Genomic DNA, 25,877 nt, shown 5'->3' on the forward strand with positions numbered 1-25,877 from the left:
CCCTGCTGTCTAGGTGTTGCAGCAACAGAGTCACAGCTCTGCTGCCAGTGCTGAAAAAACTGTAACTGCTGCAATGGCGATAAAAGCATTCGCACTAACATTCACGTGTCATAAGGCGTAAGCAACGTTGCTGAAAAAATATGTTGGATAACCGAATGGGTATATGGAGATTTCAAACCATACTGCGTTACCACCCCCTTCGCTTCCTTTAACACTTTCCAATTGAGCGCTTCCCAGACACGACCCCCTTGCTTATCTATCAAAGTCGGATACACGGTTGGAAGTAGAACCCCTTCTACGAGCGCGTCACGAACTATCCCCCTCCGCCTGGCCCCAGGTCCCCTTTCCCCTCTCCCCATTTCTCCTAGCCTCCTCCCCCATGGCGCAGCGCAATTCAGAGGAGGAGACAGGAATAGGTTGGCAGGGTCAGGAGCTGGCGGTTCAGGTGGAGGTGGCAGCCCTGTCGCCTGCAACTTTTCCAATTTTGCAATCAGTTCTGCGATCTGACTGTCCTTCGACTCTCGAGCTCGTACTCTTTCTTCTGCTGTCTGTGTCGCTGGTGTTCCCGGAGATGGTGGTGACGGTGCTTCGGGCGGTGGCGGTGAGCATTCCGGCAGTAGCCCTTTTCCTTCGCTCTGCGACCCTGCTGCGACGCTCTCACTCGCGGTCTCCATCGTGCCTCAACCTTCCTTTTTCTTGTTTACTGGGGCAAGCGGAATACTGGAACCCGCAAAAAGCATGGTCGTAGCTGAAGTGGACCCCCTTTCCCGTGTTAACGCAGCGAAAGTCGATGCAGCAGCCCTCCTTTTGGCTCTCATTTCTTTCAGCGTCTCATAAATCAGTCTCCACACCGTAGAGAATTCACTCACTTCCTTCGATCCCTTACTAACTTCTTCCCACAGTCTTGCACCCATTTTTTCCCAAGTCTGCACCTCAAAAGCAGCGCCCACTGTGGGGATCAAGTCATTTCACTGTGCCCAAAGCAACAGAGACTTCAAGGTAAGTGAGTCATATTATAGCCCTCTCGTAGAAAGGATATGTTGGAGGAGCTTTTCCACTGCCGACTCTTCTCGGGTCATTGTGGACCCCATCTCCTCCCCGGCTGCCTGCCTGATCAGGGCAGGTTTTCCCTCAACATATGCTAGCAATATTTTTTCCCAAGTGCTGGGGCAGCACTCACCTTCTGCCGCCTCCGCACCCTCTGTTGGCTTCCCACTGGAAGGCTCCTGTTCTCTGGTCCAGCGCCGATCTGAGGATCCCTGTTCGGGCGCCACTTGTCACGGCGGGATTAAGGACTCGTCATACGACCAATATGATCAGACAAAGCCAGTTTATTGCGCTACAAACCCGTGTTTATATAGTTCCTTGCCAAGCGATAGCTCTAACGCGATTGGATGCATGCACTGTCCACGCGCTGGTCACACGCACTTCTCAGTCTCTGATTCCTGTGACGCCATCAGCCACACGCATCAAACTCCTCCTCAAGATCTTGTTTGTCTTGCTAATCGCAGTTAATGCAGCCCCTTTAGTTCCTCATTGTGACCTTGATGCCTGCTCCTTTACAGCTTATCAAGAGTCAGGCTCAGGGTATCTGGAGGGCTCAGCACATGGCCGTGGTTCTCCAAATATCCCACAAAGCATGACTGTGACAATGACTTTAATAGTAGCATTCCATCCAAAAGACAAGATACAAAGAAAAGATTTTGCATTTCATGGAATGAGTAAGCAAATGATTTGCACAGATCAGCACAGACTGCAATAGCTGCCATCAGGCTTTCTGTAGTGGATGCAGAAATTGTTTCTCATTTATTTGCAATGGACTGTCAGATACAAGATAGCTTGCATCACAGCAAATCATAAAAATAATTCTAGCGTGATAAGGTCTGAAGAGCAAAAATGAAACCTTTTTTGTTGTGAATAAATTCAAAGATAGCTTCTGCAGAAGCAACAGAATAAATCCACTGTGTATAGACATTCATATAAACCACATCAGCACATCAGCAAATTAACGGGGATTGTTCGCAACATTCATTCAAAAGATGCAGCCACTCAGGGCAAAAGCTACATGTTCCTCCTTCACATGAAGCCAGTTAAAGGGCATGTTATACCCACAGTCATTAATGCCTCAAAATGTTCCTGACAGTTTTCCATTTCTGTAAAATGTGAAATCCATTATCGCCTTGAACATTTTAGACAGCAAGCAAACTGCACTGGGAGTATTTGGAAATGTTAAAAGTATGCTATAATCCATCGGCCTGAACTTTGACAGCATCATTTGCAGCTCTTAAGTCTGATTTGGAGACAGTACTCTGCCTACACGTTAATGGAAAAAAAGAGCTTCTAGCTAATTACCCAAATCTATACTACACCCCTCAAAAACTACTCAACAGACGTGATCACTTAATCTTGAAGGTTGTACAGCAAAAGGTTTCAATAACTTTTCTTCAACTGCCAAAAGAATTCAAGGAGACATTTCATTTTGTCAGCCTTGAATACATGGAAACGCTGAGGCATGTTCCCACAAGGTGATTATCTTGTAACCTGCAATTGAAAGGAACTTAAAACATTTTCCAGCTGTTAGATGTTATTTTTATACATTAAATAAGGATTCCCCACTGCAATTTTTAAGGATCATAAAGCTGAAGATAATGGAGAGATGCTTTCAATGACTGATTGCCTCTCATATTTACTTCATAATTGTTATATTTTTTAGGACACAGTCATAGACCAGCATGTACTGGAGGTATTGAAATTCATGAAAATATATTAATGAAAAGGTAAATAACAAGAAAGTGTGGATAATAATTTTTTTGGTCATGTATGTACTGTTACATGAAAACTCTTCACAGCAGAATATTTTTGATGGAAAATAATTTCTAATTTTGATAGTTATTAACCTCTCAAATACCTGACTTTAAAGTTTAATTTCACCAAATTTAGACATCCAGTCTCTCTCACCTTTCCCCTTCCAAACTCCAGCTCTTCAGAAAGTGTACATTATGGAACTGGTGAGAGAACACTGATTGTTCATTTTTTTTATTTGGGGAATATTTAGTCTTTAGTGATGCAGTATAGCATGACTGAATGTTGTGGGAAGTTCTTCCCTTTCCTTTCCTTTTTTTTTTCCTCCCTGGGAAACAGTCTAATACTGTGAAAATGTCTCAATTTCTTAAAATTTGTGTAATGCATTATACCAATTCCTATTTCAAATACACCGCTGAGAACAATATTCTCCTTAGACAGATTTGAGAAACATTTAAATAGTGATCCTTTTAGGTCCTCAGATTAAAGCTAACTTTAATGCCACATTTAAAGCGGTTTATTCATTCATTATAAAATGAAAGAAAAATATTTCAAAGCTAAATATCATTATACAATTTGTTATAAACAATCAGTGTATTTGATTCCAATAGAAATATAGATATGAGTGAAAGGAAATAGCATTTCCATAAACTTGTTTTAAAATAGCATTTCATTCTTTTTTCTTCATAAACTTTTTTTTACTTCCATGCAAAGATGGTGCTTCTCCAACAAACTGGATGATGTGCAGGAGCACTGAGTATCTCCACAGACATGCTTTGTTAAGGCCCGGCTCCAAGCACTCTCTCTCAAATGATTCCCAGGCAGAGTACGGAAGTCAAAATTCTCCAGGAACCACTTGCAGGAGGCAGTCTGCATGCAGCAACCCTGTTTTTCGTAGCATAGAGGAGGTGGTAGTGAGCCTTCTCGTGAACTGAATCATATGTCTGGATCATAGACAGATTTTGTTTTTTTCCTGGGAACTCTAAAAACAATACAAATTCAAGACTTACTGACAAAATAACCTTCAAACTGAAGAAACCTTAAACTGAAGAAAGCTCTCTAGCAAGGACTACAGCACCAGACCACAAAATGAATGCCATAGGGAGGGCCTCTCTTTCTGTGGGCCCTTTTTTATTTCTTTTAAAATTTGCTGGATCTGAGCACCTCTCTTAGGAGGCCACAAATCTTGTTACAGTATCCCGCCACTGAAGCAGACTGGCCACTACATGAAGCGGAGGAAGCTGACATGAGGTAGCCCAAGAACGGGGAAGGGAAATCGGGATAAGGGTCACTAACTGGAGCATGGGAGAAATATGAAAGCCAACCTCGGACGCAGATGTTCGGACGAACACTGAGGTGGGGGATATTTTCTTGCATCCTGTTCTTACTGCTCCCTCACCATATTCATGTGTCTTATTATTACAAGATTTGGTATCTCAGTCAATCAATTCAATTATTCCATAAACAAACCATTTTGAAAGTATGGTCTACTTTTCTTTTCCTGCTATCCCAGCTGCCTTCTCACACAAAATGGAAATGATTGTGAGGGCTTTATGCTAGAATAGATATAATTGTATACTCCCACTCAAACTGCACGCCAAGTTAAAAGTCTTTTTTCTGAGGTACATTCCCCTGTCAGGAGACAGATGCCTCCTCTGGCTAGTGTCAGTCGGATTTGGGAGCAGATACTATGCAAAGAAGGGAAATCTCCTGCCAGTGACAGACTGAGGCGTGAACATATTGGCCACTCAGGGCTCCCACAAGAATTCAAGCAGCTGGAAAGAAGTCTTGAAAATCACTGCAGGTTATTTCCCTAGCAGCCTCTCACACCTCCAGCTGCACCCGTCTGCCATTTGCAGGACCCATCTCTCTCCTTGCTGCTGCTGCTGCCCTGGGAACAGCCTTTCCCGAACACCAACCTGGCCAGGGCTCCTTCGCCTTAGTCCGTCAGTGCCGTGATTAATCACTCTTGGCTTCCTAGGTTTTCAAGGATAATGTAACCTAATTCTTCCTAGGCAGGAAACACAGTAATAAAAATCGGGTTTTAAAGTCAGTGCCAGAAAATGTCCATAATTCTGAAGAAATCCATTTTATTCAGCCATGGTAATAAAGAGTTTCTGAACTGTCACCACCTTTCATCTTGTCTTTACAGCCATACTATCACGGAGATTTAATACAAAACTATCCTGTGGCCGACTCAGTGCTTTACAAACCTTTAAAAAAAGGCTGTATGAGGTATAAATCAAAAAAGATAACGGTTTTCTATAGGATTAATGGTACATTTAATAATGATATTTGTAATTCTGCCTTCCTTTGATTTTCAGTCAGGAGGCAAGAACATTTTTTAATCATTTCTCAAAACTTTGGCATTTAAGCTTTTTGCTGAAGATACGGAGACACATTCATTTCTCAGCCACGTTTATGTAAATCTTTTACTCATCTGAGTTCATTACTGCCACTTTGATTTATGCTGGTGTTATGGGGAGCTGTCGTTGACTTTGCCTCTCTGTCGAGGAGCGTTTCTAGCAAGTGGGAAGTTACCAGTTCCCTTCCAGGTTTTCAGGGAGGATGCAATTCCTTTAATTCCTCTCCGTAAGGAACAGCGGCTGCCACTACCTGTGCACAAGGTTTCAGAAAGTTCAGACCACAGCTCCAGTGCCTGTAAACAGGGATTTCAGCGGAAATGCCTGTCAGTCCTTCCTGCCACAACACAATTTGCCTGAGCTATTCTGAAGAGGCAGTTTTTACAATTCCAAGAACGGACAATAAAAAGGAAGAGACTAAAGCTTATCCTTCAAAAAACAAATTGAAGAAAGAAGACTTTAAGGGAATTCACACGTATTTTATTTTACATAAATACATTACAAATATTTTGTGAATGGGTATACATCTCTGCAGTATTTCATTGCTAATGTATTATCAACATACATAATCTTCAAAACTGGTACAAAAAAAGCTTTTTATTTCATTAAAAGAAACTGCATATCACTGTTCTACTTTCAGTGACTGCGATCTCTTTCATAGACATGGGTACAAGTTAATAAATAAACAAAGTAATGATTGTGGCAGTTTTGCAGGGTGTTTCCTGCTCGATGGCAAGCCAGAACTGTCCACGTGTTGTTATGCTAACGTTGTCTTTTATGGAGATCACATGCAGAAAATGCAAACATACAGCTCATTTAAACTCATAAATGTTAAATTTTTATAGTAAGTCCAAAATGATGTGTTGTACCACTGTGGGACTATATGACAAAGCAGTACATCACGTGATAAAATAGCAGGCTGTTACGACATTATGATAAGACACAATTTTAAAAATAAAATAAAAATATAAAAAAGAATTTTATAGAAAAAATAATATCCAATCATTTTGTTTTGATTTTGTTTTCCTTACAATAGAGCCACTCTTTCAGAAAAAAAAAAACCCAAACTTTTTTAGGGATGCTGATTTGAAACTGATACTATTCCGTGCAAGAATCTTACGATGAACATTGTTTGACCAACTTTTTTCCAACTAGTTCTGTGGATATTTAACACTTTATCAGCTGGCAGAATATCTCACTTTGTTGAATAGAAGCCTATGTTTTTAGAGAAGGAGATACTTGTCACAGCCTCAACGAAGTTGTCGCTGTTAGAGTAGCACTGATTTTATCCTGGAAAAACAGGCAAAACCAAAGATGTACATATACAGAATCACAGAATCATTAAGGTTGGAAAAGACCTCTAAGATCAAGTCCAACTATCAACCCATCACCACCGTGCCTGCTAAACCGTGTCCCGAAGTGCCACATCTACGCGTTTTTTGAACACCTCCAGGGATGGTGACTCCACCACTTCCCTGGGCAGCCTGTTACATCATTATGTATGTATACATATATATATCATTACACACATATACACGTATATATGAATGAGTATATGATTTTTACCATATTTTTGTTTTGTTTTACATCGGGGTAATTGATAAAGCATTATTGTCTCTGTTTTATAAATGGACAACTGGAATAATGATCCTTTATTCATTAGACCAAAGATGATGTAACTGAGATGCCGGAGGAGCCCTTTGAGTGAGGAACTGCTGGAGGAGCATCCTCAGTTCTCATCCCTGCTCACAGGAGGGCTAATCACGAGAAGCAAGTCATGCTCCTTCTTGCACCTTCCTACCCAGGGAGCTCTGCCCCTCTGCAGTAAGCAAGGCACTTTCATCAGAGGATATACAGAATCCTATATGTACCATGCTCACCATCGTACACATAGAGAACAGCTGAAGAAATCCAGCATTCCAAAGCGTTATCCTGGGAGCCCCAAACTGAGACTAAACTGAGAACTCTTGAATATTGCAATGACAGCTGACGATGAGCTCATGACATAGGTATGCTGCAAAAATACTTAAAAATATGTAAGATCGGCTGTCGGATGTCATGCCACATTTGGACCTGGAGGATTTGGACTGTGTTCCTGATCTGCTACTATTTTATTGTGCCAGTTCTGGACAGTCATGTCATCTGCTTCAAATTCTTCATCTCCTGTTTCACAGAACTACGGACTCTTTGGGATAGCTTTTGTCCCACACTTTGTTGCTGTGTGAGCCACAAAGACGAGGCAAAAAGAAAGCCTGACCTCAACTGCGGCCTCCAGCTAGCCAGGGCTAACCGTTGCACCACGTGTATGGTCACTGATGAATTTGTGAGTTTGGCACAAATACATTGCAAGTTAAGTATTAAACAGAATTAGCAATCATTTAGGGTTCTTCAGCTATCAGTGTATAATGCAACCACTGCAGCGCTAGCAAGGAAAGGTTTCATACCACTCAATAACACTGATCACAGTTTCATTACAATAATTTAATAAATTGCCTATGTGATTTTTTACAACCCATGCAACAATGCAAGGCTTTTATTTTCTTTCTTTGTGATTAGTACTGGTGATGTTCATTATGTGAAAGGAGGGAAAAGCAAGTGTGTCTGCCGTACACGACATTGGTGCCGAAATGCATTTGGCAAGTTCAGGCTGGTAGGTTCAGTTCACTGTCAGCAGAGGGCAACACAGGCGTCATTAGTGAATAAACCAAAGAATATTTATTAAAAAAATCACACGGATTTTTTGCTGTAATGGAGAACAAATCCCACCATACACCCGCACATTTGCAGTAAAACCAAAGTTCTGGAAGTATTAATCTTTTACAAAATAATTTTGGATGCCGTAGGTAAAACATACATGAAAGAGGAAAGCACTGCAAGAAGGGCAATGACAAACACCTTTGCTTTGACTAAAATACATCAACTTTTAGGTGTTTACTGCATTATCTGATATGCACAGCATGCTTCATTATATGCAAAAGCTGTTGCCCTGTGAAGCAGGTTTTACCGTGTTTATTTTCTTTAACCCTGTGTATACCAACAGCTCTGTTTGTCATCCACAAGACTACCTGGTTATGCCAAAAGTACTGCAGCGCAACGTCAGAAATGAGACGTTTTACGACGTTTTTGCCGTTCTCCATCAGCCTTAGGTACGATACTCGTTCGCCCCGCTCGGTGCGTCGCACTGCCTTTCCCAGCTGTCGCGGCTGAGGTAAAAGTTTAAAACCCCGTGCATGTCACCTACACCTCCATTCGTCTCGGGGCCGAGGGGAGCGAAAGCGCTTCCCCAGCTCTCCCAAGCGCAGCGCTGCCCGAGGCCGGCCCGCAGGGCCCGCGGCCCGGGAAGGCAGAGCCCGGCACGGGACCCCCAGCGCAGCGTCCCGGTGCCCCTGTCACCCCCCCCCACGGTGGTGCCAGGGCCGAGCGATGCCCAAAGCGTGGCGGCAGCCGCCGTGGAAGCTGCGCCCCCCACGCCCCGGGACGCGGCCTCTCTGCCCGGGGGCAGCGCCCGCCCCGGCTTCCCCGCCCGCTGCCCGCGCTGAGGCGAGGGGCCGCCTCAGGCCTGGCGGCCGCAGGACGGCGCTCCGCCGCCCCGGGGCTCGCAGCCAGCCGCGGGCCGCAGCCAGCGCGCATGAGCTCGCCCCCGCAGCGATGGCGGCGGCGCGGCCCGGCGCGGAGCGGGAAGCGGGAGGGAGGCGCCATGTTGCTGCCGGCTACGGAGGTAACGGCGGCGGCCCTGCTGCCGCGGTACCGCGGGCCGTACTAGCGCTGCGCGTTTCGCCGGGGGCAGCGGGAGGGAGGCGCGCAGCTCCCCCCTCCTCCGTGTTGCCCGTCCGGTGGCGCCGGCGAGGCGCTTCCCCGTGCCCTGGCGCTGGGGGTGAGGTCCGGAGGGGCGGCGGTGGTGGTGGGGGGTCCCCGCAGCGCCATGAAATGGCGGCCGGCGGCTCTCCCACGGGGCCTCGACCCGCCAGACACCCCAACCGTCCCGCTTCTCCCCGGGGCCGGTGCGCCCGTTGGCGCCGTGCTGGCCCCGGTCTGGCCTCGGGGTCCGAGGGGAAGAGGGGCCGCGGTGACCGCTCCCTGAGGAGTGGGGGGCGTCAGTGGGTGGGTCTGCGCTTGCTTTTCCTTCTGCCGTGGGTGCGCCTGCAGCCTGAGGGAAGGCGACATTTCTCGCCTCAGCAGTACAGCGGTGGATCGGACTTGAGCTGGACTGAAGCATAGGGAGTTCCTTCTGAACAGGAGGAAGAACTTCTTCTCTCTGAGGGTGACGGAGCCCTGGAACAGGCTGCCCAGGGAGGTTGTGGAGTCTGCTTCTCTGGAGATATTCAAGACCCGCCTGGATAAGGTCCTGTGCAGCCTGCTGTAGGTGACCCTGCTTCGGCAGGAGGGTTGGACTGGATGACCCACAGAGGTCCCATCCAACCCCCGCCGTTCTGTGATGCTGGGAGTCCCAGGGTGTGCAGGAGGAACAGACGTGAGGAAGTTTCACTTTAGGATGTGGAGAAAACCCACGGAGTTTGCGTGCCTGCGGCATTACTGAGTGGCGTTTTGGGGCCCACCCTTTCTACGGGAGTGGCTGTGGGCCGGTTGGCAGGCCCGTCAGCCCCTCGTTTCTTGGGCCGGTGCCTGAGATGCAGGTTGTGCTGGTGTTGGTCAGCTGCTGGCGTTGTGAGGCCGACTCCGAACCACTTCCAATTGAGCTGTCGTCTGTGGCTGGCTGCCACGGCAGGCAAACGCGTGCGGCTGGGCTGCTGCTCCCAGCTGTCGTGATTACCCTGCTGATTTAGATCATAAGCGGCTGTAATTCCCACTCGCAGAAGAGGCTGACCTTGAAAATTGCGTGATGGATATCTGTGATTGTAGTATGATGGGAATTTTTTAGGTATTTATTATATTGGTCTCCATACACCAATGACGTCTTGAGATAAGTCAAACGCTGGCAGAAATATAGAAGGGATTTAGAGAGTTCACACTTTGCAATGTAGTAGTATTTTTTTATACTTAATTATTAAAAATCAATTTCATTTCAAGTGTATTGCACATCTTATTTCAACCAGTACATCAGGAGTCTTGATCAAGAGACTCAAATGTTCAGACATTATATGCTTTCATATTTAATTGTTTATGTCTTAGCAGAAGGAATTTTAGCAGGCACTGAATAATATCTTACAAATACCCATAGATTATATCATACACTTTCTCTGTAGAGGGGTCAGGAACATATGTGCTTTTCTGCATACAAAGGATTTATTTTTCAAGTAGAGAAGTTATATCATTTTTCAGTGGAAAACCTGTGAAAGAATGATAAAGTGATACCTAATGTAAGTATGTCCCTGGCAGTGGAATGACAAATAGAAATAGTATTGAGCCGAGGCTTAACTAGGAACTGAACATTAAAGCAATTAAAAGTCTGTGTTCATTTGACAAATCATCAAAAACTCACAAAAGTTCATAAAACATGTTTTTATTACTTACATGTTCTGTTTTTATATTAATTTGTCAGCACAGTTTGGCATAAAAAGACATTGCAGACTGAACATTTACTTTTGCTTGTAGTGTGCTAGAATTGAAGTCTTTGCTAGCTCTATATGAATAAGACTAATCTTTAAAGCTGTTTTGTCAAGGAAATGTATTCAAGAGAAAGAATTGCTTGTTCCTCTCCAAAATGATTCATATTTTGTTTCTAAAGTATGAAGTGAACAAATGTCCTTTGGATAGATATGTCTTAAGTACATTTTTGCTTGTTGATATAGGCTGCTGTTTGCAAGTCAGTCTGTTTTGTTGGACTTCAGTGCCAATGCAGAAGCTTACCTAAAGGAGGATACGAGATGCACCTTAAGAAAGCTTTGTTTAGATTGAGACTGTCCAGGTTTCAAATCAGTATATCTTCAAGAGGATATAAACAGTGTTTATGAAGACTGAAAAATAAGTGGACATGCAAGAATGTTAGATGAGATCTGTCACTTAAAAGACAAGGTTAAACCTGCAGCTCACAACAAATTGTGCACTTCAGTAGGTTTAAAAAGACCCACTCAATTAATTCTGCCTAGGTAAATGAACAAGACATTCAAGAGGAAGTTAGAAAATAGTGGAGGAAAGATCTAATACCAAGCAGGAACAGGAGAGGTAACATCATTGTAGGTGAACAGGGGAAGTATTGTCAGTCTCTTACAGTTGCAGTAGAATGCTCAAAACTCTGATATCTTCAAGTGCTTGGAGCCATATTGTGTGTGATGGTGTAACCTTTCTTTTTCAAAAAAGTAAACTCCTAATCATCTTGTCTGTGGTGGAAAGATGGGAAGACTTACAGCCGTAAAAGAAATACAGAACAGCTCTCATTGTTTTACTTCTAAAAACGTTATAGCATATAAGCAATCTCAGTGTGTTGGGAATTGTGAATTATGATTTCCCCGTGTTTGGCAGACAGCATTATGAATGCTTGTGCATAGAGATTGCATAGAGGTAGCAGTCCAGATGTCTGATACAATCCCAGTGGTGTCAAGAAAGAGAGAGAGCGCGTGCTTCATGAATGGAATTGTTAGCGCTACCTATATAAGGCAATACCATTAATGTATGTTGAATAAACCAGCTTCCCCTTGGAAGATGTCGCAGCCTTGCTGAAATTACTCAGCTGATTTGCTGTCCTAAGTGATGGGAAGTATGAAAATGATCATTTGCATCCATCCAGATGAACAGTTTAGCAGACTAAACTGTATTGGATGAAAGTAGTTAATTAATAAATGATGACAAAAAGCTACTGAAATCATATTGGTATCACCTGGTGTGTTTCTTGAGTGAGGAAGAATGTTTATGCATCTTCTTGCTGTGGGGAAATAGTGAAATATTCTTCATATTGTCTTTCAAATTTAACAATAATAATAAATTATTTTTGCTTGAAAATCTGTTACTGTTGGAAAACCATGCATGTTAGGAAACGAAGCAATTGTTTCACAAATAAAATAATTTCACACAGTGAAGTTTTGATTGGGTACTAAGGTAGGTGATGTTATATGAACGGTATTAGCATTTGCTACTTCACAGAATGTTCGCGGTTGGAAGGGACCTCTGTGGGTCATCCAGTCCAACCCCCCTGCCAAAGCAGGGTCACCTACAGCAGGCTGCACAGGACCTTGTCCAGGTGGGTCTTGAATATCTCCAGAGAAGGAGACTCCACAACCTCCCTGGGCAGCCTGTTCCAGTGCTCCATCACCCTCAGAGGGAAGAATTTCTTCCTCATGTTTAGAAGGAACTTCCTATGCTTCAGTTTGTGCCCGTTGCCCCTTGTCCTGTCACTGGGCACCAATGAAAAGAGTCTGGCCCTCTCCTCCTGACACCCACCCTTAAGATATTTATAAGCATATATTAGGTCCTCTCGCAGCCTTCTGTTCTTCAGGCTGAACAAGCCCAGCTCCCTCAGCCTCTCCTCGTAGCAGAGATGCTCCAGTCCCCTCACCATCCTCGTAGCCCTCCGCTGGACTCTCTCCAGCAGCTCCTCATCTTTCTTGAACTGGGGAGCCCAGAACTGGACACAGTACTCCAGATGAGGCCTCACCAGGGCAGTGTAGAGGGGAAGGAGAACCTCTCTTGACCTGCTGGCCACACTCCTCTTGATGCACCCCAGGATCCCATTGGCTTTCTTGGCAGCCAGGGCACACTGCTGGCTCATGGTTAACCTGTCGTCCACCAGACACCCAGGTCCCTCTCCGCAGAGCTGCTCTCCAGCAGGTCCTCCCCAAGCCTGTTCTGATGCATGGGGTTGATCCTCCTCAGGTGCAGGACCCTGCATTTGCCCTTGTTGAACCTCATCAGGTTCCTCTCTGCCCAGCTCTCCAGCTTGTCCAGGTCTCTCTGAATGGCAGCACAGCCTTCTGGTGTATCCACCACTCCTCCCAATTTGGTGTCGTCAGCAAACTTGCTGAGGGTACATTCTAACTCTTCGTGCAGGTCATTGATGAAGAAGTTGAAGAAGACTGGGCCCAGTACTGACCCCTGAGGGACACCACTAGTTACAGGCCTCCAACTAGACTCGGCGCCACTGATGACAACCCTTGTAACAACCTACTTGTCGCAGGTTAAGCTTTTCTCTTCATGATAGAGCCATGTTGGGAAGATGCCAAGTGTACTTTTAGCAAGCTTGGGGTTTTTGTGCAGATGATAAGCTGTAGTCTTTAGTTTGCAAAAGCCTCTGTTAATTTATAATTATAAAAAATATTTTATGATTGTGAAAAATTGTGGGCAACCCTGCCAAAAGCCTGAACCCCTTGATATGCTTCGCTCTAGCAGATCAGCTTAATTAGTACAAAATACTTATGTCTCAGTCTGTGTCCCTACCACAACTAGGTAGCGTTAATTCATGTCTGAGTCATCTGCTTAAATTTCATTCAACACTCTTCTTTTCCCATGTGTATTTGTCACTTAAGGCCAGAATAGTAGTTCATATTTTGAAAATGTGCCCCTTGTGTCAAAAGCTTGACTTTGACCTGCTGGAAGCTCCAGCTGGTACCTCATAGTTGGCAAGTGGCTGAGAGAAAAGTTATTCCTCTGACGGCTTTGATATGGTGTTGTCATAAAAGTTTGAAAAACCAGAGCGCCCCGTGGAAAATCTGTGTGACCTTGTGCCCCAACTTGAAAGCATGATTTTGAAGGAAGTTAGTTAATACTGAAAAATCATCTCATGGTAGATTAGAGAAACCATATAAGTGTTTCTTTATGTGAAATGGTGCAAATTTTAAAGCAAATAGAAGCACATGTTATTTATACATAATTTCAAATGAAACTAGTAATGACAAATGTCTCTCAACTATATGTGGATTTTATTATTGCCCCATTGAATCATAATGTATTAGAATGTATTGTGAATCTGTGTAGCTATCCTATTGTGGAAGAGATTAGCTAATACCTCCACTTGATACCTGCAATCTGTAACTTTGTTAAAACTGAATTTTCTCATTTTTTTAACTCCTTAGAAATATTTTATCAAAAAAAGTAAACCGTATCAATAGAAACAAAGATTTCAAATCAGGGGAAAGGTACATTACTTGTAACATTTTCAGGGTTTAAGGTGTTTAAGGTGTTTGTCTAACTTAGATGGCCAGTCAGTTCAGTATAAAAATTCACATGGCAGAAAAAATACAGGAAAAACTAAAATATCTTCCACTGAGAATCAGTTTTAGTTCTAAACTAAATTGTCAGAAGAAGCTGTTAGCAAGGTAACATCTCTGCTGGTGTGTGTGTCCCCACTGTAACATAAGCTGAAGCTCCTAGAACTCAAAACAGTCGTAGCTGTGTAATTCGTCAAGAATTTTCTGAGCTACTTTTTGCCATGAGACAAGTCTGATGTGTTATTTGTTCAGTGTAGCTGTAATATTTTCAGTCTTTTCCAGAGCTCCAGCTTATATACTGAGGTCAAATGAATCCAGTGGCTAAACAGTCTGGTAAGGGCAACAGCTTTTCCCACCTCATTAAATCCATGCATGCTTGTTTGATCTTACTAGAAAAAAAGCACTCTACTTCGGGGTTAATCCCTGAGGCTCGATAACTTCATTATGCAGTCTATTGATTTTTAAATTTTTTTAAAGGAAATAAGAATTCTGTTTTAATTGAAGATGAGACTTCTAGGAGAAGCAACTCCAAATCAGGATTAAAAATTTGCCATGTAAAAGAGACTACTGTGTTCATCCTCACATGAATGCAATGTACTCTGCCCTTTCTCCCTTGCAAACTCCCTCTCTTGGGAAGAAAGCTGTGGGAGAATGGTTCCAGTGAGAGAAGCATGGGGTAGAGACAGTATAGCTCCAGATTAGTTACGAGCGCTGTAGTGCAGGCAGTCACTGGCGTAAAAGATGCAGAACAAAGCTGTTGCTCTATCAGACTACTTTCCACTATGCACAAACTCTTTTACCAGATGTTGTCCTGGAAAATTTCTTGAAACAACGTGTTATGTAGTATTCTTACTTATTTTTCCTTTTCTTGCTCACTGTGGCTCTATTCTGTTGTCTGCAGAAGAAAAACAGCAGCATTTTGCCTCTGGCACTACAGTGATAGCATTCTGCAAGTCAGGTAGAGATTTTTGGGGAATGGTTTTGCGATAATCCTGAGATCATGTACTCTGCTGCTTCTGGATCTTTGACCGAGAGGTGACTGTCTTGGTCGGTGAGGTGGTCATGGACAGCTGGCTGTGGTACTGTTGCGCTCTCTCAGTTATTAGGGTATTAACTTAGCTTTATTCATGTGGCTATTCTTCAAAGATGAATATATAGTTCAGAAGTTTTTAGGGGTGGGAGGCAGTCCTGCTGAGAGGCAGAAAGAGCTCTGATTTTTGCCAAGATGGAATAAAAGCCCCAGAAAATGATTTTGTGGTGACATCTTTGATATCCGCTCTCCCACTGTAGAGAGGATGAAGGAATGTTTTTGGGTCCGGAAGGTGGCTGTGAGAATTCTCTGATTTCCTCTTAGGCTCTGAGTTTAAAATAGCATTTTATAATTTTCATTGTTTGTAGGGAGTTTAGGTTGCCCAGAGGAAGAAATCTGGTGTTTTCAGGCCTGTGCTATGCACCATCTCTGCTATAGCATTAGCCACATTTTTGGCAGAAACTATGAGGAGTACTTGGCTTCTTCTGATCTTCTGATCTTTGTCTTGGCTGTGGTCTGGATTTTCTTCTGATTACATAGAATTCCTTGGAGGAAAAATCATCTACATCTGAGGCTGGGATGAGGGAGGATTGCTGTTCAGCCTTCTCTACACTTCCAAGACATTCATCCTCACTTACTTGAGTGCATTTTGAGTTTATCTTGGTTTATCAGTGGGAGTTAACTGTGCTAAGGCAAAATAGGCTATGGCTTTGAACCAGATAAGGCGTATAGCAGAGATGAGGCATTTACCCCAAATGGGTTTGGAGGGGATGGTGTTTTTCCCAGGGGCTGGCTTTGCAGTTAGCAGCAAGTGTCTCAGGCTGGGTTTTTCTTTTGTTTGTTTTATCCCGCTTAGTCATTTTACTGTTTAAAAAAGTTCTGAGTCAACTTGGTGTTATTAGAGGACGACCCTGTTTTAAACCTGCAGTAGCCTGATCTTTTTTTGCTGAGGAGCAAGATTGACTTGGAAGATTTTTATTGATCGCTATCATTTATTCTTGTGTACACAAGTGACTCATTATACCATGCAGTCAGTGTGAAAGCTCCTAATGACTTGGCAAGAAAGTACCTCATCAGCACAGTATTGCAGAGTCTCATTGTAAATATGAGTCAATCTCTACCTTGTAACCTTCATGGACACTTGGAGTTCAAATGGATATTCTGTTGCATTGCTGAAGTTAAGCAGGATAGAAATGCCTTGTGTCGTTGTAGGAGGGATAAGGATGTTTGTTTTGTACTGCACAGAATTGTGATACTGTCATTTGTGCTTTTGTTCTTGCATCTGTACTATAACAAAAATGCATGATTCATAACGTAAGGAAAAAAAAAATCCTTTTTCCTGGATTTCTTGCCTCTTGGAATTAGGAACACAGCAGAACAGTGCTGACTGAGTACAATTCAGTTAATTTTACAAATATTTGTTCAGCAGCATTTGCCAAATAGCATTAAATCAGGTAGAAAAATGGTCAAATTCCAAATTTAAAAAATGTTGAATGAAAGAGCAATGTACAAGACAATGACTGAGTAAGGGATGCACCCTTTCCCTCCTGTCAGTATCCCAGCGCCTTTGGACTGACACCACTTTTTTTGCCAAATTTAGGCAAATAGTTACCCTAAAAATGTGACGTCTCCTAAAGATCACAGTAAAATTGTTTTATCTTTTTTCTTAACAGGCGTGAGTTCATGCGCATTTCACAAGACTCCATGGGTTTGCTACGCTACAGCTCCCTCAAGTGGTAAAATAATTTCCCATATGGAATTGCAGCTTTTTTCTGTGAAACACTTGCTTTCTCTTCAGAAAGTTTTAAGGCTTCCTTCAGCTTCCTCTTTGTTCTATCTTTTTGTTCCCCCCCTCACATGTTGAACATTATGAACAGGTGCTTAGGACTGTGGGGTCACAAGAGTAGTAGAGCTGTAGGTTAAAGGGTTGTGGTCACAATCTTTGTTCTGCAGCTAACCTACTGAACCATCTGGGGCAGGTCACTTCACCCTGTAAGCCTCATTTCTGGCATCTAAGAGCTAGAGAGAATGATAAATATTTGTAGATCACCTAGAGTATTTTTAACCTATTTTGCAATTATTTTTAAAAGTAACTTTTATTTTAATCAATGATTTTGCTTGTCTGACATAGCAGAAAACTCAAAAATCCCTGGTCAGTGGGGCAGAGATCTGGTAGCTGTCTTGGGTGTCACAGACTTCCACTCTTCTTTCTACAAAGTAACAAAGCATACACATACCTGGAGGTTTTGCCATCATTCCACAAAGCACCAAAACCCTGATTTGCAGCAGAAACATCAAAGTTTGAGGAACAGGAGGCTGAGCAGGACAGAACTCAGGCTAGCTATAGTTAAGTTTCTAGTGTACTTTATCTAGAAAATACACTGGAGTATTACCACTGCATCAGTAACTTCTTGTTTCTCCCTATGTGAACATGAAAAATGTTTCCTACAGTTACTTAAGGAAATCATGTTGTGCCTTGGCTGGAGAAGCAGAAGAGGTGCTTGACATCCAGACCTAATATGAAATGCTGTGCGGGATTCCCAGTATTAAAGAAGAGCTCTGCCTCGTCCTTTGAAGGACGCCAGCAGTAGTAAAATGAACCATTTCATAGCCTTACATGTTTTTTATGAGTTCAGGAATCTCTGTTTAATTTCTGATCCTGTGAAATAATAGTCTCTGTCGACCTTGGTGATAAATCCAGTCCTTGCTTGATTTATAGGGCAACAAATGCACAAACAACTTCTTTTTTTGTTCACCACACTGCCTTGTAATTTGGAAGCTGAGATGAACTTTCTGATTAAGTAGTTAGTATAGTATTTCAGATGTATGTATTACTTTTCATCTGAAGGATCTTAAAATCCTTTGCAAACTAGGTACACGCAACAAAGCCAGTGCCATTCCAAGAATGCTTTCCCCACAGAAACCTCTTTATTGGCCCTGATAAAGACATGTTTATTACCTTTATTTAGTGGTTTCTCTACTGGCTGTTTCTTGTGCTTCTGCCAGTTACCAGTGAATATCCCACTTCATTGAAGTAATTCATTATGGATTTGGTTCTGTTCTTGTCATATATTGTTGATGACTTATTTTTTCTGTTACTTTTACCTAGCTTTGCTTAATAAGATTGGAGTCACTCAGTCCTACCTCTTTGCTGTATGTTGCACATGTTGAGAAAAGCATTGCCTTAGAAGTGATTGTTTTGGTTTAAATGTGAGTAGTCTGTTAGGTGGTTGAATTTCCAACATTATTTAAAATTATTGTTCATATTTTGATGTCCATATTCTGTTTTCAGTTTGTTTATTTAATTGCTGCCATAACATCTATGTACTTGAATTTAATATTCCATAAACTTGAAAAGTCAGTGCATGACTAAGAAATCATAATATTTCTAATTATTTAATGTATTGCCTTAGAGCACGTGTGGAGAAAGTCCTAAGGTAGAACGTAGATACTGCATTTAATCCAATCTAAACCAGCCTTTTATATATCTAGTAGAGGGTTAAAAAAAAGCAGGTTGTCTTAGATCTGCCTTTTAGGATAAAAGCGTCTTAGTGTGGGGTGAGGAGTTAGCATATGTCGGCTCCTTCTTGGTAGCTGTAGGTGACCGGTAAGTGTAAGGTAATTCACTGTGAGTGTGTGACAGAATGGCTGTGTTCTCACTGCAGATGCCAACGCATGGGCTCCAGCTCCCCCTCAGAGGCTCTGTGTTAGCCACCCCAGCTGCCAGTGCCTACTCATAGCTCTGGAGCCGACGGAGTCTTTTTTCAGCCATATAATTTTCTTGGGTGAGATTGCTGACAGAAACAGGCATGTCTTCACTTTGCCACCGTGGGCTGCCTAGGGTCAGGTGGATAACTGTGAGCAAGGACGACGACCATAAAGCATGTGATATCCATGAACTTTGTGCACCATTTCTTACGTGTGGATCCTCACCCTGCAGTATTAGAAAGGAAGCTTTCTATGAGGCATAGTCCTCAATGAAGCATCAAAATACCTCACTGTTGTTGCAGGGTAAAAGTATATGCACAGACACGTTATCAGCAGAGCACTTTGTGTGTAGTAATTTCTTCACATGTCCATGGTCCTGTATACTAAATACTGAGAATTCATGAAGTCATCTTGCATTTGGATAAGTCTATTTTCCGGTATGTTTAGCATAATACAATACATATGTAGATGGGTACAAGAACTGTAGAAAATTACGTTTGAAGTGGAGTATGTTGGAAGGAGCACAACTGGGTCTAAGTCATAGGGCATTCATGTCGGTTGAGCATGTAACTGTGTCACCAGCTCCGCCCTAGATTGCATGAAAAACAGTAAATGCAAGCAGGTCATTTTCTGATGTCGGCTGCGTAGTGTTTGGGAGACAAGGAACTGTCCTGCCATAGCGTTGGCTGCTCTACATAAGAAAACACCCCTTCCAGTCTCACAAACTCTGTGTGTTCTTGCAGCAGAACAGATGAGCAAGGATGCAATTATATGTGCTTTTCAGGATGGCGATTATGCATAGAGTTCAACTTAAGTATTTGAAAAATGCATCCTGTTTCTCTGATTCTGAAACTTCTTGAGTAATGAATCAGTTTTTGTAATACCCATTGTTGAGGTTTTGCAGGACTGCAGAATGCCAGACAAGAATGAGCTGTTAAAATACAGGTTAAGTGAATGCAGAGATCGTTCACTGTGGAGGTCAGGTTGGTCTGTGGTTCAGGATTGTAGAAACAGGTGAAGGTTTATGCTCGCTCTGTCTCTGTCCTTTTCTTCTGTGGAGCTCTGAGGCCCTACCTAAAGTTTGAACTTACTTCCGTCATGCAGAAAACAAATTAGCTGGGCTGGTGGTCATAGAAATGCAACAGAGCGTGCAAATTACACAGCTGTATCACTTGTCCCTCCTCTTCTCCCGTTCTCAGAAGGTTTCAGCATGGAAACAGTGATGGTGCAGGAGATCTGCTTATGAGTTCATTTAAATATGGACATGTGTGGCTAGCCTTCTGTCAGTCTCTTATCAGGCAGGTGACTTTTTCTAGAGTAGAATTAGGATGTATGCAGCTTCAGACAAAACACTGGTTTTTTGCACAAATTTAGAAGACTAACTCCTAAGAAAAGAGGAACACAACACACCATTCAATTCTGCATTCTACATTTATTTCTCCTTTTCAGCAAACAGGAGAAGAATGTTAGTAGTACTAACTCTTTGTGTGTGTAAATTTTCACATAGCAATGCACTGAGCGTTTTTTGGTCAAAGGGCTTGATGAAAAGCAATCAAAAGGAAATCTTAGTCAAGCCATGAGACTCCACATTCTGAAATCCCCTTTTTCTTTTCATTTGACATGTCAAAATGTGTGAAAGCATGCTTTAATAATGCTATGGCTGTAAGATAATGGGTACTTTTTAGGATGTAGAGGGGTGTGTCTTTAACTTTTGAGAATTTCCAAAAATAAAAATACCAGTTAGGAGTTTGTAGATGTCACTGTTTTGAAACTGTTTTGCAGGTGTCACTTTTTTGAGCTGCCCTGCCTTGGTAATCAAACTGTAATATGATGCCAGAGCTAGCAAGTGAAAGGGCAGCTGTGGGGACCTCGGTGAAAAGTTTAGTAGTCTGGCTTGCTTCTCTGTTAGCTGCTGTAAAGAGGAACTGTTGGTAGAGATACAATGCGTGGTCTCTTGCATAGCAAGTGAAAGGTTAAGGGTCATGTAGGAACCAGAATGGCATTTTGGGCTTAAAAACCACTGAGTTATGTCAGGCTCACTTACTCAAACTTGCTGCAGAGTAGCCCTAAACCTTTGCTTTGCAGCTCCCAGTAAAATGTGTTCAGCTACTTACTGTTTAGTAATTGAAAAAATCACTAATATCAAGCTATGGTGACATATAAAAGTTCCTCAAAAGGACTGAAAACTCTGACATCTCCACCAGGTGCTTGAAAAAGTAATTTAGGTCAGTGGTTTTTGGTCAGATACCATGCCAGCATTAGCTAGTTAGTTTTATTCTTTTGAAGGAACAAAGGCTTGAGCAAAAAGTCTGAAATTAAAAAAAAAATTCACAGGTATCTCATCTGTCTGCTGTAGGAGTTAATATTAACTGAAACAATGTGAGTGTGCAAGTTTTCTTAAACTTTCTAAGTTTGTATGTTTTATGGGTCATTCTTAATGCATATGTCTAATTTCTGCGTGTATCAAGGATTCTCCGTTATACAGGCTACGACATATATGACAGTGGCAAAACCAAACAACTTTGTGAAAAACAGCTGTGCTACACCTTTTTCCCTACTCCAGATTATATATTTGATTTTAACTAAAGGGTTTGTTATGAGAAACCAAGTCAAAACTTGCAGATTTAATTAAAAATCAAAACCACAGATAGCCAAACATCTCGGCATTTATTATAAGCATTTGTGAAAAAGTCTTGATAAGTTAGGGTATAGTTGCAAGAATGACTGATTTTTTTTTAAAGAAAAACAAAACCCAACAAACATACAACCCCCAAAAACCAGCAACCAAAAAAGCCCCTTAGAATGTGGAGGTTTTTGACTCACTTTGATTTGTCTGTTATTCTGTATCATTGCAACTTACAAGTTAATTTGTAGTCAGATGCTTGAATTATGAGTTAATTTATAGTCATAAATATTTAATATTTAATATTTAATAAATGAGTTAATTTGTAGTAATATTTAATAAATGAGTTAATAATGAGTCAGATGCTTGAAAACTGTGAAAAATGGAAGAAGATATTTAAATAAAGGTTCCCAAAAGTTGAGACATAAGTCAGTTTTTCTGAGGAGGGTTATTTTGCATATGCATTCTGGAAGAATGACAGCAATGGTCTCCCTGGGTTTAGAGTCTTGCAGTGAGCTTCCATGTCATTGCAACTTTCAGATTAAATCAGTGCAGTGTTTACCTACAAATCTGCCTTTGGAGATTAGTGGGAAGCCAGTACAGAATGTATTCAGTAGTGTGAGATCATTATGTTATTCAAATACCTGTTACAGCAGAAGGTCCCAGACGTGTTTTTTAATAGACTGTAAATTTCTGTGATAGAAAAACAAACTGATTTTCTGAAGACAGCGTTCTTATTAAATTCAAATTGTTGACACCAGCACTGTAAAAATCTTACTAATGTTTTTATAGTTTCCCTGTATGTGTGAGGAGTGGGAGATACATTGCCAATAAAGCCTCCTTTTTATTTTTTGGAAAGCGTATCATTTGGTAATGGTGTCTCAGTTGTAAATGTGAGTTGGTGATCATCTGCTGCTTTTGGTGACAAATGCTGAATTTCTAAACTCATTGCTTCTTGGTAGTCCAGTAGTACCGGAGTCTACTAATGCGCAAACACTGCAAAGTCTGCCCGTAATCTCATACAGCAGAGTGGTCGTGTAGGTACCTACCTTCGTGTGGCGTTTGAGAATCTCCCTGTGAACTTCTGTTGTGGTGGGCATGCGTAGAAAAGCAAGTATGACAAACATCTTCATTATGCTGGCAGTGTCTTTGTTGTGGTTTCTGGCAAGACACTGTGATTTTCTTGAAAAATTAGTGTCATAACCTACTTTTTAATGTATTAACCCTACCCCAGCAGAAGTCCCTGTGGGCTCTCCTTTCCACCAGTATTTTCCTTGCACGAGTTAGATGAGCATGCCCACTTGCATTTTTCCAGGACCCGGGCTTCTGTGCATTTTGCATATGCTCCACTAGCTCTACTCTACACCATTTCAAGAAAAAAACTGGCAAACCCAGTGATGTATACAAATAAAATAGTGTAAATCAGCATAAAATAATAAGAAAACCTTGTGAGAATATACAGAAAATGAATTAATGTAATAATTGCAATAAATGTGATAAATGTTTTTTTCCCTTTCAGGTTTAAAAATGTCTGACCAGAAAAATATTGTACACAGAGCCCATTGTATTGAAAAACTACTGTCTGAGAACAATTTCCAAGATGTCGAGGATCATCTTAAAGAGCTTGAAGATATTGATATGACTATAGAATATCTTCAGGGGACAGAAGTTGCCAAGGCTGTATTCCGAGTACTCAAAAGCTGCCCTTCAGTGGGGTTGAAAAAGAAAGCAAAGCAGTTATTATCAAGGTGGAAAGGACTTTACAAGAATAACTGTGTTCGGTCAATGCAAATTAAAAAGTCAGTTCCTGTGTGTGTGAAAAAGGAAAATGAACATCTCAGTGTGTTTCCTAGAGAGCAGTCGCTGTGTGAAGGACCATGTCAGCAGGAGGCTTTAGATGCTGCAAGTTCTAAAATTTTGGTCCCATCGCAAACTGTTAAAAATGTGGTACATAAAAACACAGAAGGCAGCATGAATCAGCTTTCTTCTTTTGAGGAACAACACACCGATAATGAAGATTCTAAATCTCATGTGAATGAAGTAAGTCTGCAGGTGGATTCAGTGAGAGCTCTGAGGTGTAAGTGTACGCATCTTCTTCATAAAGCTTTGACTGGTTCTGCCACAGACGAAGAAGAAACTGATAAATGGCTAGAGCTATCTAAAGAAATTGAAGAACATATTTTTGCTCTTCATGCTAAAAATGACAAAAAGTATAAAAATTGTATCAGAAGCAAAATCTCTAACCTGAAGAACCCTAAAAGTTGCCACTTAAAACATAACCTTTTTTCAGGGATGTTGAGTCCAAAGGCTTTTGCTGAGATGACAGTGATGGAAATGGCCAGCGATGAACTGAAACAGCTCAGGGCTCTGTACACAGAATCATCTGTTCAGGAACATCAGCTTCCACAAGTTATTAATGGCACACAGACAAACAAAATAAAGTGTAGGCGCTGTGAAAAATTTGACTGCACTGTCACTATGATCGCCAGAGGAACTCTCTTTCTTCCAGGCTGGGTGCAAAACACAAATCCAGATGAACAGATGTTGACTTATGTTATTTGTAATGAATGTGGGGAACAGTGGTATCACAGCAGATGGATTTGTTTGTAACGCTATCCCTCTTTAAGAAGTGGCTGAGAAACATAGATATGAGAAGATATCTCTGTTGAAATTGCATAATTTAAAATTCTGTATTGCTATTATGTAGATGCTGCCATTAAAAGGTGCAAAATCCGTTTTAAAAATTGCTAAGTTATTTTTGAAGATGACTTGAATAAATCTATGTGTTTATAAGTGATGTCAATATGTAAAGAAATAAAAGAAAAAAGGGAAAAAATGGTAATACTATGTCTGAAAGAGGAATATTCGCTAGTAAATCCTCTGCAAATATTCCAAGTGCTGCAATTTCTTTTCCCCAAGGTACTGAGTACTTGGAATTTTCATTATCTTCAGAAGGAGTTCTTTCACAGAACATAAGTTTTGTTTATAGTAAACAAATTGTTTCCAAAACTGCAGTTCACATACTGGCCTGCATTGCAGAATGTTCAGCATGGATTCACTCCTTAATTAAATCACTTTTTGCAAGTAAGCGTTAGATTATTAAGTTGCTTTAGAAAAGGAAAAAAGGAATGAAAAATAGAGTGTAAAAGGGGGAGAAGGCAGCTAGCAATTGAAAGCAAAATTAATTTCTGCTTTAGATTTTTATAGCTTTTGGGAAGAAAATAGGACTGGTGACAATCTATCAGTTTGCAGTTCAGATTTGCAATGTAAGACAGTGTGTCCTGCAACTGTTAAGAAATTAATGATGGATCAGACAATGGTTTATTTCAGTAAATGATGTAAATACATTATTTATCTTTGTTTAATAAAAGCATGAAATTAGTAGGAGTTAATCACTTTCTGAGTGGATAGCCTTTCTTGAACAGAAACATCTGTCCTGAACTGAGCAAGTAAATGCTTTTGTATAGTGCAGATTTCCCAGAAATAATTAATAGAAGGAAATCTAATAGCTTAAGTTTTTATACATGTTTTTGTTCCAGAGTCAAGAGGATTCCCACTGGCTATATACTAGAGGCATTTATTATGTCAAAAATATTCACCTTAGTGTTCTTCTCACTCAAGTAATAGCCTTCCTTCCGCCCCTAGAAAACTTAAAATTGCTTCAAAATCAGCTGAGTACTTGAATGGAGTATGTGTCAGAAGTCAGGGAGATGTTTCTTTCTGAACTGGGCGAACCACCCGAGTCTGGGTATCTTTCACAGCTGTGTGTTGGTCTGTAGAAGACTGTGTTCACACTGTGTGTCTCTTTTTTGGTTTCTTCACTGTTTTTGACTTAGTGTAAATGTTTAAATGAGAGGAAATGGGTCTTGCATTGAGTCCTGATTTTCTGAGCACACGAATGTGTCAACTCACACACGTAAGGAAATGCAGTGAAGAGTAAGTCTGCCCTGCCTGAGAGGTTGGTTTCTTGCAGCAAAGCAGTAGTACTGTTTGGAAACATAACCTTCATAATGAGTTTCCTTGCTGGAGTACGGGCAAGATGGTGAAATGGGTCAGTAAATTGCCAAAGTCATGCTTTGGGCACAGAGGAAAGTGTTTGGTTTCACCCTATTGTGTAAACACAATAAAGCTGTATACTTGGCTTTAATGGAGATATCTTTTACAAATGCACGACAGGCATTTTGCAGTTCAAGGCTAAAATGCATCAGCTGAGCAGAGAAACCTGGTGAGTAGTTGCTGGAGGAGCTGAGGGC

General features: G+C 41.7%; 1 protein-coding gene across 6 annotated transcripts; it reads left to right on the plus strand.

The window, feature by feature from the left end:
• Positions 1 to 8,786: 8,786 nt before the first annotated feature.
• TCEANC (transcription elongation factor A N-terminal and central domain containing) lies at positions 8,787 to 25,340 on the plus strand. 6 transcript variants are annotated; one of them, XM_075428523.1, is made up of 5 exons: positions 8,796 to 8,883; positions 13,107 to 13,233; positions 14,546 to 14,596; positions 16,967 to 17,029; positions 23,144 to 25,339. In XM_075428523.1, exons 3-5 carry the CDS (start codon positions 14,572 to 14,574, stop codon positions 24,232 to 24,234), a joined length of 1,179 nt encoding a protein of 392 aa, XP_075284638.1. In that variant the 5' UTR covers positions 8,796 to 8,883; positions 13,107 to 13,233; positions 14,546 to 14,571; the 3' UTR covers positions 24,235 to 25,339. The 6 variants fall into 6 exon arrangements, with proteins under 6 accessions (XP_075284654.1, XP_075284638.1, XP_075284664.1 ...); XM_075428549.1 differs by lacking the exon at positions 14,546 to 14,596; XM_075428557.1 differs by lacking the exons at positions 14,546 to 14,596; positions 16,967 to 17,029.
• The last annotated feature ends 537 nt before the right edge of the window (positions 25,341 to 25,877 follow it).

Source organism: Opisthocomus hoazin, chromosome 1 (genome assembly GCF_030867145.1).
Source record: "Opisthocomus hoazin isolate bOpiHoa1 chromosome 1, bOpiHoa1.hap1, whole genome shotgun sequence".
Classification (NCBI taxonomy): Eukaryota; Metazoa; Chordata; class Aves; order Opisthocomiformes; family Opisthocomidae; genus Opisthocomus; species Opisthocomus hoazin.